The sequence below is a fragment of the Pterocles gutturalis genome, unplaced genomic scaffold (genome assembly GCF_000699245.1).
Source record: "Pterocles gutturalis isolate BGI_N339 unplaced genomic scaffold, ASM69924v1 scaffold14200, whole genome shotgun sequence".
NCBI classification, from domain to species: Eukaryota; Metazoa; Chordata; class Aves; order Pterocliformes; family Pteroclidae; genus Pterocles; species Pterocles gutturalis.
In genome coordinates, this window is record NW_010138503.1 from 12496 (window position 1) to 25142 (window position 12647).

A 12647-nucleotide genomic window follows, 5' to 3' on the forward strand; every position below is an offset into this window, starting at 1 on the left:
TTCCATGGTGATGTCTTTAAAAGTATTTTGAATGCAGGACTTATTCATCCATTTTTATTCTGATATCAGTCAAATAGATAGGAGGAAATATATAAACACAATTACACTGCTTTATTTAAATATAATTTAAAAGAATGTAGATCTTAGTTTTTCCAAATGTGTGGTCTCATGTTTGAATTTCAGCTAGTCAAAAAACTTCCTGCTGCTTCTCAATGTACAATGGTCTGTCAGGTTTTTGAAATCTCTAATTGCATTGTTGCAATGGTCACTGTTAAAACAAAGTTCCTGGTAATCCCAGAGCCTGTGTCAAGGTAGGACGACCGCCAAAGGTATCAAAACAGAGAAGAATAGCATGGTCATTGAACTGCACACATTGAGCTTCTAGGAGGATTAACAGTTCTTGTCACAGGCTCCTGACTGTAGTTGACAATATCTGCCTTCACCACCCTCTGTTATAAAAGAAAACACAGTAACAATCAGAAAATATAATCTTCATTCTGGCAAAGCATTCAACAGATATTTTACTATTAAATATTAAGTAAAGAAAATTAGGCAAGACAGACACTAAGGTTTTTTTCATTACCTTACAGAAAGTCTAATCAGGTGCTAATTCTTGTTCTAAGCACTAGTTTATCCACACTAAATAGAAGGAAGTGCCTTGGTAGGTTTTCAGAACATTACAAGAGGAACATAACTGTTTTGCAAAAGCAATTAATACAGTTTTACTTCCAGGAAAATTGTTTTGTATGGAAATAATAAAACAATATTTGTTTAAAAAGACTATGGTATGCATTATTTAGGAATAACTGCCTAAATTGTAATTGGAAATTTTATGGAAGTTTGTCTTTCCATCTTTACTCCAAGCACTTCACAAGAAAATATGGACAGAATTCAAAGCAAATTTCAAATACAACCATATTTCAAAAAAGCTTTTGATAATCTAGGTCTTTAGTCAGTCTGCCTAACATAAAAATTGACTGTATACCATAAATATTTATTTTCTAACACAGATCCAACAGATACTACCCATTCTATTTACAAAGCATTTTATAAGACTGTTGGCCTCTCCTATATGAGGAGAAGGAAATGAGATTCCAGTTTTGCATCCATTTCCATCTGAGGCAGCTATGTAACATTTTGAATATGCAGCACTGAAGGACCTTCCCAATATGGTAACATGAAGCATTTCAAAGTTTTATGAATTGTCTGGTTATTAGAAACACCATTTAATTGTACACAGAGTTCCAAATTAATATGTTAAGTATTACAAGTGCTTGCAGATACAAAATATATTTTTCCAATAGAACTTACTGTAACAGTTGTTACTTCATGTAAAAGCAATGCAGCTTTGAAACAAAAACCCAAGTTTTCCATCAATACCTGAACTACTGCATTGAGCAGATTTTGCTCTGGCAGTTGGAAGTGCTGTGACGTTGGTTATCTTCTTCAGGATATTTCACTAGTTCTGCCCTGACAACATGCTGTTAATCATGTATCAACATAATGGATAGAGGGCAAGGAGAGGAATGTAAAAAGAAAAGAGAAGGAAAAAAAATGGAAAGATTGATCAGTAGTTGAAAAGAATGAATGAATGACATAAAAAGACCACGCAGAAGCAAAACAAAAGTGCAGTTGTTTTCAGGCCTTATGCTGATATAAGAGCAACACGTTCAGCCAAAAGCATCACTACCAGCATCAGGGCTGCTTCTCAAGCTCCTTCAAGGACATGTCCTTCAAAGCAACAAAGTGAAATATCCATACATGCAATCAACAAAAGTGTATTAAAGCAAGAGAAGGGACAGAATAAAAAGGAAGGTGATCCAGTGGAAGAAAAGATGACAGTGGCCTAATTCCTTTAAGTCTAGGGTACTCAAGTATTACATCAGTCAGCTTCCTATCAACAACTGCAATAAGTGCATTAGATGTACACATGCATCTTTTCCATTACGTAACTATCGTATTATAACTAAATGTATAATCAAAAACAGTGACATGAATTAACAACTTCACATCTAAGTGCTGCAAACTTTGATTTTTCTTTACTTCATGTAAAAATAAAAGGCTCTAATTTTTCCCCTTAAAGACAAACAAAACTGTTGACAGTTTTCCTCACTAAGAATACAGTGTTCATGCAAAGGAAATAAAAATTCATAGAACAATTTCAGCAAATAACTAACAGAGGATGTAGGTCTGCTATTAAAGATACCCTAAAATGGTTTAATATTTTTTCTTCAATATTTCAATTTTTACACAATGTATTTTCAAGATTAAATTGGATATATGAATACCATTATTTCAAAGGAAGCAATATATAAACCGGATTATATGAATTTATATAAACAGTAGACATTGAAGATTACCTCTGTAAACAAAACCTATATGTCAAACAAGCAACAATAATTGAATTGGCTAGTAAAGGATCTGGATTTATTAGTTGCTGATGTACTCTTCTGAGTGTAATTGATCACATTCATATTATCTTATCTGGTGGACAACATTCATGATTTACTGGACTCCTGGCCTGATGTTATCAAGTGAAAGGTTACAAAATCCCATGTAAGGCAGTAGTAGGAGTTTTAGTATTGAACAGTGTTATCTGACCTCACGGGACCAAGTTTCTTCATACCAATCTTTTGACTAGAGCTGAAGAGGGGAGGGGGGGTCTTGCAATCAGTAGGCAATTAATTGTTCCTCAAAACATTGGTCTAAATCCCATCCTGTAAACACAGGCAGGTTAGTGACCCATGCTTAGGCATATTGTAGCAAGAAACTGACTGTCATAAATGACCTGGATTTTCTAAAGGAATTTCATCTAAATAAGAGTAAAAAAAAATACCACTGCAACATTTTATTAACTTCATGGTAATTAAAAACTTGGGCTTCTTTGTATCAGTTTCTACATCAGGCATATCATTGCCATGATTCAAATCACTGTCAATAATGAGAAACAACCTTTCTTGGTGCAGGTGCACCAAATTCCAGATCTGACTTATCTGCCAAATATTTTAGTGTACAAAGCTGGCACACATACCCTAGTTTGCTGAACTGGCATTTAAAGAGAAAACTACACATCACTTACAAAAATGCTAGCTCTTGCCAATGCCAAGGAACAAAGCTGTACCCCATGCAGTTTTTACACCACAGTTGAAAGTAAAAAATATAGAAAGAAAAACACTTGATTAGTAAAGGAGCTATTTCCTCACATTTCATCAGACCCTTGTGATTTAAAAGGGCAAATATTTAGAGGACTCAAAATAAGTCAGAATCTGCAATTTTCTTACTTTGGAACTGTTCCACTTCGAAAACATGCTCTACTTTCCAGTCACAAATAATGAGTAATCTAGCTCTTTGTTTCACCACAGTTTTGTCCAAACAAAGGTTTGATTAACAGTCATCTCAGCGTGTTAACAGACAAGGTTTAGTAGCTCTAGCTGAGATAGTTTAAAAACTTACCACCCCCAAATGTCTGTCCTGTTCCTCTGCTGGAGATCAATGCCAAAGGAGAGGTGGTGGAATGTAACATGTCCTTGCACCTCATCCGCTTCAGCACAGTCTGGCAGCTTCACTTAAAAACAACTTTCAGCAGCAGCTTAAACTCAGCTGCTCAACTTCGCCCTGATGTGACCAAGGCACACGATCACCTTCCATTTTCTGATTCTGCTGTGGGAGTGATAAATTCCAGCAAAAGGGCAGTAACAAATAGCTTGGGTTGCATTAATATCTTAAACTACTGCAGCTGTTTTCTAGAACAATGCATGGTAAATAATTCAATTTCTAAGGCTTGTTCTTGCAGTTAATTAATAGAAGTTGTACTGTTAATTTGAAGGAGACCAAGAACCCCATTCACGTTTCACAAGAGCTTCTTCAGTTCTGCCAGTCATCTAAGATCAAAAGTTATGAGTCAAGCTCCACAAATTCATACAAGTTAAAGTAACGTGCTTGCGATTCCTGTTACTTATTTCTAATCACCTATGAGTCACTTCTAAGATCTTCCTAGTGACTATCACAGTTATAATTGATTTTAAACACAAGACATACGACCTTCAGGCATAAAATCAAAAGTGTTAGAAAAAATTTTTAAAGAGTATTCTTAATATTAGACTATCAGTCATAATGAAGAAATACATAATAAAATATAATTCCCATATAGTATTTCACTGTTGGCATTTTACACAAACTCAGTATTTCATCTTATACTTTGTTAGAATGCTAGATAGAATGAAGACATCTGACATCCTCTGACAAACATACTCAAGCAGCAACCTTCTCATTTTTCAAAATGAGGAAACCTCACATTACACAAAATATGGAAAATTCAAAGATATAATCCAGCATGTAAATAGTGCACATTTGTAAAAACTAAAATGTATTTTACTCTTTGTTTAAAGATTAAATCCAAGTCAACACCTGCATACTTCCTGATGTAAGGATGAGTCACACCTACTATTGTATCAGTTTTGTTTCTTTATAGCATTTATCTAGTATACCTCTATCTATGCATCTATCTGCTTTTATAGTCCAACAGCTAGAGTATTAAATGCCTAAAAATTTTAAGGAACACAGTCACATAACTGTTCCACAATTTAAGGAAGTCCTGTGCCCATTTTACAGACAGAAAGGGAAAAAAAAAAAACAAAAACACACCCAACACACCACCACACTAAGGGACCTGTACCTGTCACAAAAACAGTCTGTGGTAAACCAGAAACCTGGTAATGGCAACATCATCAAATACCACCTCCTTCCAGCCAAGAGACCAGCTCCATGCTTTTGGGAAACAGCATCTACACATTTACTTCAATTAGGCCTTTCCACTGCAGACTAATAAATTTCTCTCAAGAAATGTCCTTCTATTCATCTCCCTGAGGATACGAAGGTTAAAGTTTTCCTTCTCCAGTTTTATGTAGAGACTTTCCCTTTCGTATCTTAAGAAGTGACCAAGGTATTTGGTTCCATACAACAACGAACCTCAAGACATAGCTAACAGACAGCCACTCCAATACAATTCCCATTGGTTTCTCACTGACTTAAATTGGGGCAATTCCTACCGCCCACTCGAAATAGTACTCTCAAAGGAAGCAAAAGTTTTACTGGTAACAAAGAACTATTGCTTATTCAGAGTAGATTGAAACTGTGCTCAATTAGCAGAACATTGCAAAGTCAGTTGCTTTCCAGCTCTCACTCTTTAGCTACATGCACAGCATAGCACCACATAGCAACTTCTGCTGTACCTGAATGGCAACAATGAAGTTTCTTTTCTGTCCAAGTCCATTTACTGGCTTTGCTTCATTTTTTCTTCTTTTGTTGCTGTTCTTGGTTTTTCAGGGTTTTTTTTACCTTTTTTTTAATTACTACAGCTTGGATTCACTTTAACAGTAATGTGTGGGCCACAGTGAGTATTTAATTTATGCTTATTAACTATTTATAGGCTATTGCGACTGCAATTTGCATAATATCGACTTTGATCCACATATTGCATATTCCATTGATCTGTTCAAGAAAATTAAAAACTGTAATTAGAATACTCAAGTATTGTATTCCTCAAGTAAGAATAAGCCCACTTAAAGCTGATACCAATTTGACATAGAAAGTTAGGTACTCTTGAGTCAGGGATATACAGAGGTTCGTTCTTTAGAAACAACCTGAGACATTCTTTAGAAAGCTACAATTTAGTGTGTAAGCCCATTTATCATATTGTCTTTTTAATTTACATTATTTGCATATCTGTCTACAAGCTTACACCTGAGTTACTGGAACACAACATCACAAAGCACAGAGAGGTCTAAGCCTGATGTTCCAGTGCTAGCTAAACAACCAAAGAAAAATTAAAGAACTATATTTTTTATATGTAAATAATCATAGAGCTCAGAACAATAGATGGACAGTGCCTTAGTAGTAAAAGATCATTAAAAAAACACACTCAATATTTCTCTACCTATAAATTACAGCTTTTCAAAGCCCCTTAGCTTTGCTTGTTAGGTATGCACTATAAGCATATTTTACCATTTTACTGTTTGCAATACAATTTTCTGCTTAACCACTTCAACACAGATTGCAAACACCGCTGTGCCAAAACACTTTCATAAATCACATATCTATTGTATATTTCAAAAAGCAGGAGACCAAGCTGCAGGTATGAAATGTTTTGCCTCTTTTTTTAAATAAACTTGTTGATGTATTTTGTGGTACTTGTTTAATGCTATCAGTAACTAGCAGTTCTGGCATACTACACCACTAGAACAGCTACCTTTTGGTTCAGTAAGTAAATTTAAAAGAAGCTTACATCTCAAATGTCATTATATAGTAAGGGTTGCCTCAGTAGTATAATCTTTGTTCTTGAGGTTTCTGAAACTGTATAAAATCTTTTTGGTTTAAAGCTATATACACAGTCTTACTGCAGGAAAATTATTTTCAGAAGCAGGAACCAGGAAGAAGGAGGTGGTAACAGAAAAGAGATTGTATTAGAAAACCTCTTGCTTGCTTGCTCATTTGAACAATGAACACATTTCTGATATCCTAACTTTCACTGATAAAAACTAAGTGACTTCCAACTCTGGTAGATACAGTTAAGCAAGTACTCACATTTTAATGAATATAGTTACAGTCCAAATTTTTAAAAATAGCAAAAAAATCTTTAGCTCTCATCAGAGTCATTTTGCATACAGCAATTACTGAGCAGCATGAACTGCAACAAAGCCCTGCTACACACAGGGTTTTGCCATGTGTTCACAGTGAAATCACTATATTCACATCCCTAACTCACTGATAACCAACGTACAAGAATGGGGGACAACCTTCCTGATGACCTTTGCACCTATTGCTGGGAAACATTCTCCCGTCTCTCACCTCTTTCTTACTGCAGAGGAAATGGCAGAAAATCCCCAAGATAACACTCATAACACACAGAACAAAACACAAAATGCAAGGCCAGAAACTATGCAGCTCCTTTAGGGGGAGATTATTTGAGACCGGTACAGTGAGAAAAATAATTGCAGATGCCAGAGAGCCATAATAGCTACCCAAATGCATGATTTCACATGTTTAGCTGCTGGTGAGAATGAGTTTACTGAATCAGAACAGGATTCATTTTTCATTTGCACACCAGAATAAAATGGGGAATAGTGATCTTTCAAAATCAATATTCCTTCACCAAGGCATACACTCACTAAGGAGGTCCTATATTACACAGGTACACAATGAAGACTAAAATCTGAGATTAATCAAACATAAAATTTGACATAGTGAATTCCTGACTCTCTGACTAACAAATAGTATTTTTTCCTGTATGACTACGATGAAGACTGATTTAGAAAATTTCCACTCAGAGAAGCTTATGCCTTCTATCATTTAAATTTGTAGTGTTCTAAAATGAAATTTATTTTTAAATATGTAAAGAATTAAAAAAGAACAACTGTCATTAAAACTGTATCTGACATCAATGTATAGTATTTAATGTATATATGTATGTATATAATGCATACACGTACATATAGAGAGGTTTTAATTTCTAAACCAATTTTAAGTACTGTTTTTAAACAAACAGCTCTCAAACTAAAGTTTTTTTCTTAATTTTCTGAACATACATTTTCCTGTTTCAGCAAGTTTAATGTGATGGATAAATCAAGAATTTTTATATTTAAAAAAAAGCTGTTGTGAAATAAAATAATTGTCTTCAGAACAGATGCAGCTTGCTGTAAAGGACAGTTATTAATTTGCAATGAGATTATTTTTTCAATACTAAATAAAATACTAAGAAAAACCATGTATTTGTGGAAAGTCACCTGTGATTGTTCCAGTTCTGCTTTGTTTAATTTAATGCCAAGTATGTCAGCAGCAATTCTCTGAAAACACAGGAAGACCTATGGAAGAAAATTAAATTGCATTTAAATGACTAAAACCAGACATCCTTGACGTTCTTTCAAATATATCAAACCATTATTGAACTGTAAACAATGAGATATACAAAATTATGACCTGTGCAAAACAGATCTGAAGATAACCTCATCTGGTACATTCAATTTTGTTTAAAAATTGGGGTAAATAACTCAACAATGGTACAAGGAATGAACAGTACGTTGGACTGTTAAGCAACTCTTATATTCTGCCTCCAGAGACCTAAGTTTAAACAAGCTTTTACACACACCACCTCTCAAATACTACTCTCAGTACTATAAAATATGAATAAGGGTATTCACTAATGTTTAGCACAAAAATATATCACCAGTGTATTGTGCAATAGAGAACTCAGTTTCTGAAATTGAGAACAACAGTACTGTGCATCAACATCACCAAAATCTGTACTGCACATGTTTAAAAAACATCAGCAATATGAAAGCCAAGCAATGATACATTTCTTCTGAAGTCTTACAAAACATTGGGGGTGTTACACTGAACAGAAGTATCTAGGAAAGAAGCAAGTTACTGTACGACATGCAGCAGCCTTGGACATGGTTGGACATTGGGTGGCAATGCTGTCTTAAATAAATCCTTAACTTCATCTCAATCCAGTCCACCAATCTTACCATTAGGCAGCTGCATTTTAAATGAGATTAAAGAACACAGCAGATGTTAAAAGAGGAGCAGCCTAAACTTGCTCTGCTGCTGAAAATGGTATTGTCAAGCTACATGTTATATTTTATCTACTCAGTTCTTCGACTGAGCTCACAATCTAAACTACTATCAAATACTGCTTTTCATCATGCAGCTGCCACCTCCAAAAGGTAAAGCCTGTGTAAGTGTTTTTAGTCATTTGCAACGAAAATTGAAAAAAATACCATTTACACAATCTCTTCTTACACATGAGATGGAAACCAGTAACAAATTAGTGGCACAATCAACAAACCATGGTAGCTTTCAAAATAATTTTGCTTTCCCTGAACTACTTGGTCTAGTACTGGTCTATTCTACTAGTATCCACACAGCAAGAAAGGAAATCCTGAACAGGCTTACCTTTTCCAGAGACCTACTTTAGCCCACACCAGGCTCTCAGGTGTACTGGGCTAGATCAGCTTCCATGAGGATGCTTTGTGCACAAAGCATCAGGCACGAGTTCAGTGCTCTAGTTATGCAATTTGATGGGCAGTAAGATACTTAGCTATACTAAATCTTCCGTTAAATTTCTTCTCCCCTGGGTAAACTTTTTGGCTTTTCTATATACATAAAATTATCTTCTGCAAATGAGTCTGTTGGAAAGATCTGAGGTAAACAAAACAAATGACCTCATTTATCTTCACTGAGTATTTAAGACTACTCTAGTCTACATCCACGGTAGCAATGGATGGCCTCTTCTTAAATCACTGTCTGGGGTAAACACCCTGTTTTTGCTGCACAACTACCCAAATACATGAAGATTTTCAGAGGCCAGTGTGCAGTAACAGTGAAAGGGTTAATTCAAGTCTATATTGAAACTAAAAATTAACTACTGTAAACCATACTCTATACCTTCTTCTATTAGTAGATAAATTTAAACAGAGATTTTTGGTTAATGCTTCAAGTTATGTTCAGATTTACTTTTGTTTTTAAAAAAGTACAATCAGTATATACAGTGGGACACTGCTGTAATTCACGAATCAATTGAAAAGACGTAATAAAGATTCCTTCATGATTTGTAATGTTAAATATATTAACCTTATAAAAAGGACTGCTCTTTCTTCCTATTACCAAATCCCACAAAAAGGTTATCTCCTTGAGAAAGGAATACATTTTATCAGATGAGCACTTCACTGGTGAAGTATTATAAACTTTTTCTTCTGTTTCTAGCATAAAAAGCCCAAATTTTCACACTTTAAACAAAAATTCATGCCAAAGATTTAACACAAACTATAAGGAGAATCTGGACTCACTGCATTTTTAACAGCAGTACTGTTAGACTTTACAGAAAAACTATTATCTTATAAAATTAGACAGTCCATTGTAGAAGTTTCATGAAAGATCTTAAAACAATGAGTAATTCTATTTGTGCTGCAGAATTATACTTCCATATAATTGAACATGGTCTTACCATTCAATAACATAAAAGGAAAGTAAATTATGTTGTCATAAGTAACATTAAGGAGACAGATAGAGGACTGTTTTATGGGAATGATAAAGTCATTAGGCATGTGAGAGAAATCAAGCACAACAATACAATGTGACTTAATTTGACTGATACAGTCAACTGAAAAGGAACCTTTCCTTCCATATGCTTCCAACTAAAACAAATAACCCAGTTAGATCAGAGACAAAAGATTGTTCAAAAATGTGCTCTGCAAAGCACTACAAATACCAGAATGTTCAAATTTCAACGGACCTGCAGAAAAAGTGTCTCTCATGGCTCAGGACCCATATTATAAAACTTTAATTGCAACAGGTCCTTGGGACATTATCAACTGTTGGAAGTTTCTATATGGATGGTCTATACATGGGACTCCACCTGGAACTAAGGAATACATATAACTACAAGCTGACAGCAGAGATCCAGCTGGTCTCAGTTCTCATGCCGATATATAAGTTAGACCATTTCCATCTTAAAATCTATACCTCGAACTGCAAATCAGTTAAAAGGTCAAAAAGGTCAAAAAGGACCCACAGCAGACAAAGTTCTCAATGGTTTGATATGTGAAGTACAATAAAACTGCTGCATCTTTAAAAAAAAAAATAAAAAAAGACATCTACAAGGATACTTACAGAATCTCCTGTCTTGGCTGACACGAAATGGCTACTGAAATTGTTTTCCTGACAAAATCGCTGGTGCTTGTCAACTTTCACTGTGCGCATATGCTCCAAGTCAACTAAGAATAAGTTGAAGAAAGGAAAAATTACTACAATTAAGCCCATTTAGCTACCTATCTTAGAAATTATTCATTGGAAACACATCAAATGTAATCTTTTCCTTTACAGGTGTATGCAAATGCAAGTTTCTTCCTTTTTATAATCATTTGCCAAAATAAAAATAATGAATTACATCAGGTTAAATTTATTTGAAAAACTAGAAATTAAACCACAATTAAAACTGTATGGTCAAATGCAACAAATTCTTATCTGAAATAAAGGAAAAAATTATTTCTGAATACACACAATTTGTAACATTACTGCTAATTACATACAAAAACCTGAGACAGAACTAAATTTTACACATTCTGTTTGCAAGCATTATGCATATTGGAGACTCCAGTGTAATCTAAAGAATTTTACAAATTAGAGTTCACCAAGCACATCTGAATCCACATTTTTTTTTGAGTAAAAAATGTAAAGGAGTCATAAAGAACTTTATTGCAGGACACGGTAGAGCAAAAACATTCACTATAATAAAATAATGAACAGACTAAAACCACCGACACTTAGTTACTTGTATATGAAGCTTTCAATTCCACAAAGGTATGGTTCAAAAAACTAAAAACAGTAAAATGCATATTTCAAGAGACACACACATTTCCATTTTTATCATTTTACAACCACTGGAAGCAGAGCAAAGCTTTGAAATTACATGTTATGCTGAAAAGCACTGGTTGCTTCCAAAACAACATGGAACTCAAGTCTTGCACAGGTTTTATTGTGTACATTCCAGTTTCTCCAAATCTGATCCTAAGGTAACTGGAAACTATATTGAACAGTTTCTCTTTTTATTGCATTACAGTTCCTATAAGGGTGTTGACTCAATGCCGTCAAATTATAAGGCAAATATATTCAGAAGGATTTAAGGACAACCAGGCTCTTTGAGTCAATACAGGAAAAAAAAACTTAAACTGATTTCCTGAGGAAGGGACCCAACTGACTTGTAAAAACTTGTAAATTTGCAAATCTAGTAAGCCTGCATAATAGTGTCATTTGATTATCAGCTGAAAAAAATGCTCTCCTACTACATAAAAGGCTTTATTTTAAAATGATATTGGAGGTCGTTAATTTGTAGGCTCTGGAGATTTTCTCTTGTAGATTTTTAGTCTACCAGGGGATTCCTACACCCCATTTATACTGCTTACCTTGGTTAATGTGGAGTTTTTGTCACATATTACTGTTCCTTGCACATCAGTAAGGCCTTGTTTATAAGAACAGGCCTAAAATCATCCAGTTACCACAGGCATGAATTTGTGAAGGACTAAAATACTAAGCTATTAACACTGTTTGTAGTACAGTTTTTCATAATACTGAATGTAGAATATATAGTTTGATAAAAAATAGGAAGAAAAAAATACACTTACTAAGATAAAACCCAAAGTCAATAACAGTTTTGTTAAATACTCATGCATTCTGAATAACAGCTACTTAACGTTTTTCTCTGAAAAATAACTACCAGAAGAGAGGCTCTGTTGAAATGCTTTTAAGAATAAAATACAGCATACTGCCTAAACCATATCATTATTAACTATTATTTTTACTCTTCACATATTAGCTTCAAGTGCAGCTTGGAAAACACAAGAGTGAGATTATTCTTTAGGGAAAAATAAATATTTTCTTTATTTTTATTTGACGAGGTCTTAAAGGAACCTTAATCCCACCTCCAAATTTAATTCACTGTATTTCTTCGACCATACCCAAACTCCAAAAACCTACACACAATTACAATAAAAATAAATAAATGGATGGCATTTATACTGTATCCCTCTAAAATACCATTATATGGTTACGTAAGTCCATAAAGACAAGCTCATAAGTTACAAACTGTCTCAAAC

At 34.3% G+C, this 12647-nt stretch overlaps 1 protein-coding gene across 1 annotated transcript in view; it reads right to left on the reverse strand.

Moving 5' to 3' along the window:
• Window positions 1-245: 245 nt before the first annotated feature.
• The window catches only part of RAB28 (RAB28, member RAS oncogene family), a gene marked incomplete at its 5' end in the record, with an annotated part of 57717 nt that continues 45315 nt past the window's right edge, over window positions 246-12647 (reverse strand). Inside the window, 3 exons of the mRNA XM_010083031.1 lie at window positions 246-449; window positions 7782-7859; window positions 10666-10769. Coding sequence (XP_010081333.1) covers window positions 357-449; window positions 7782-7859; window positions 10666-10769 — 275 coding nt within the window. The remainder of the gene's footprint in view (window positions 450-7781; window positions 7860-10665; window positions 10770-12647) is intronic.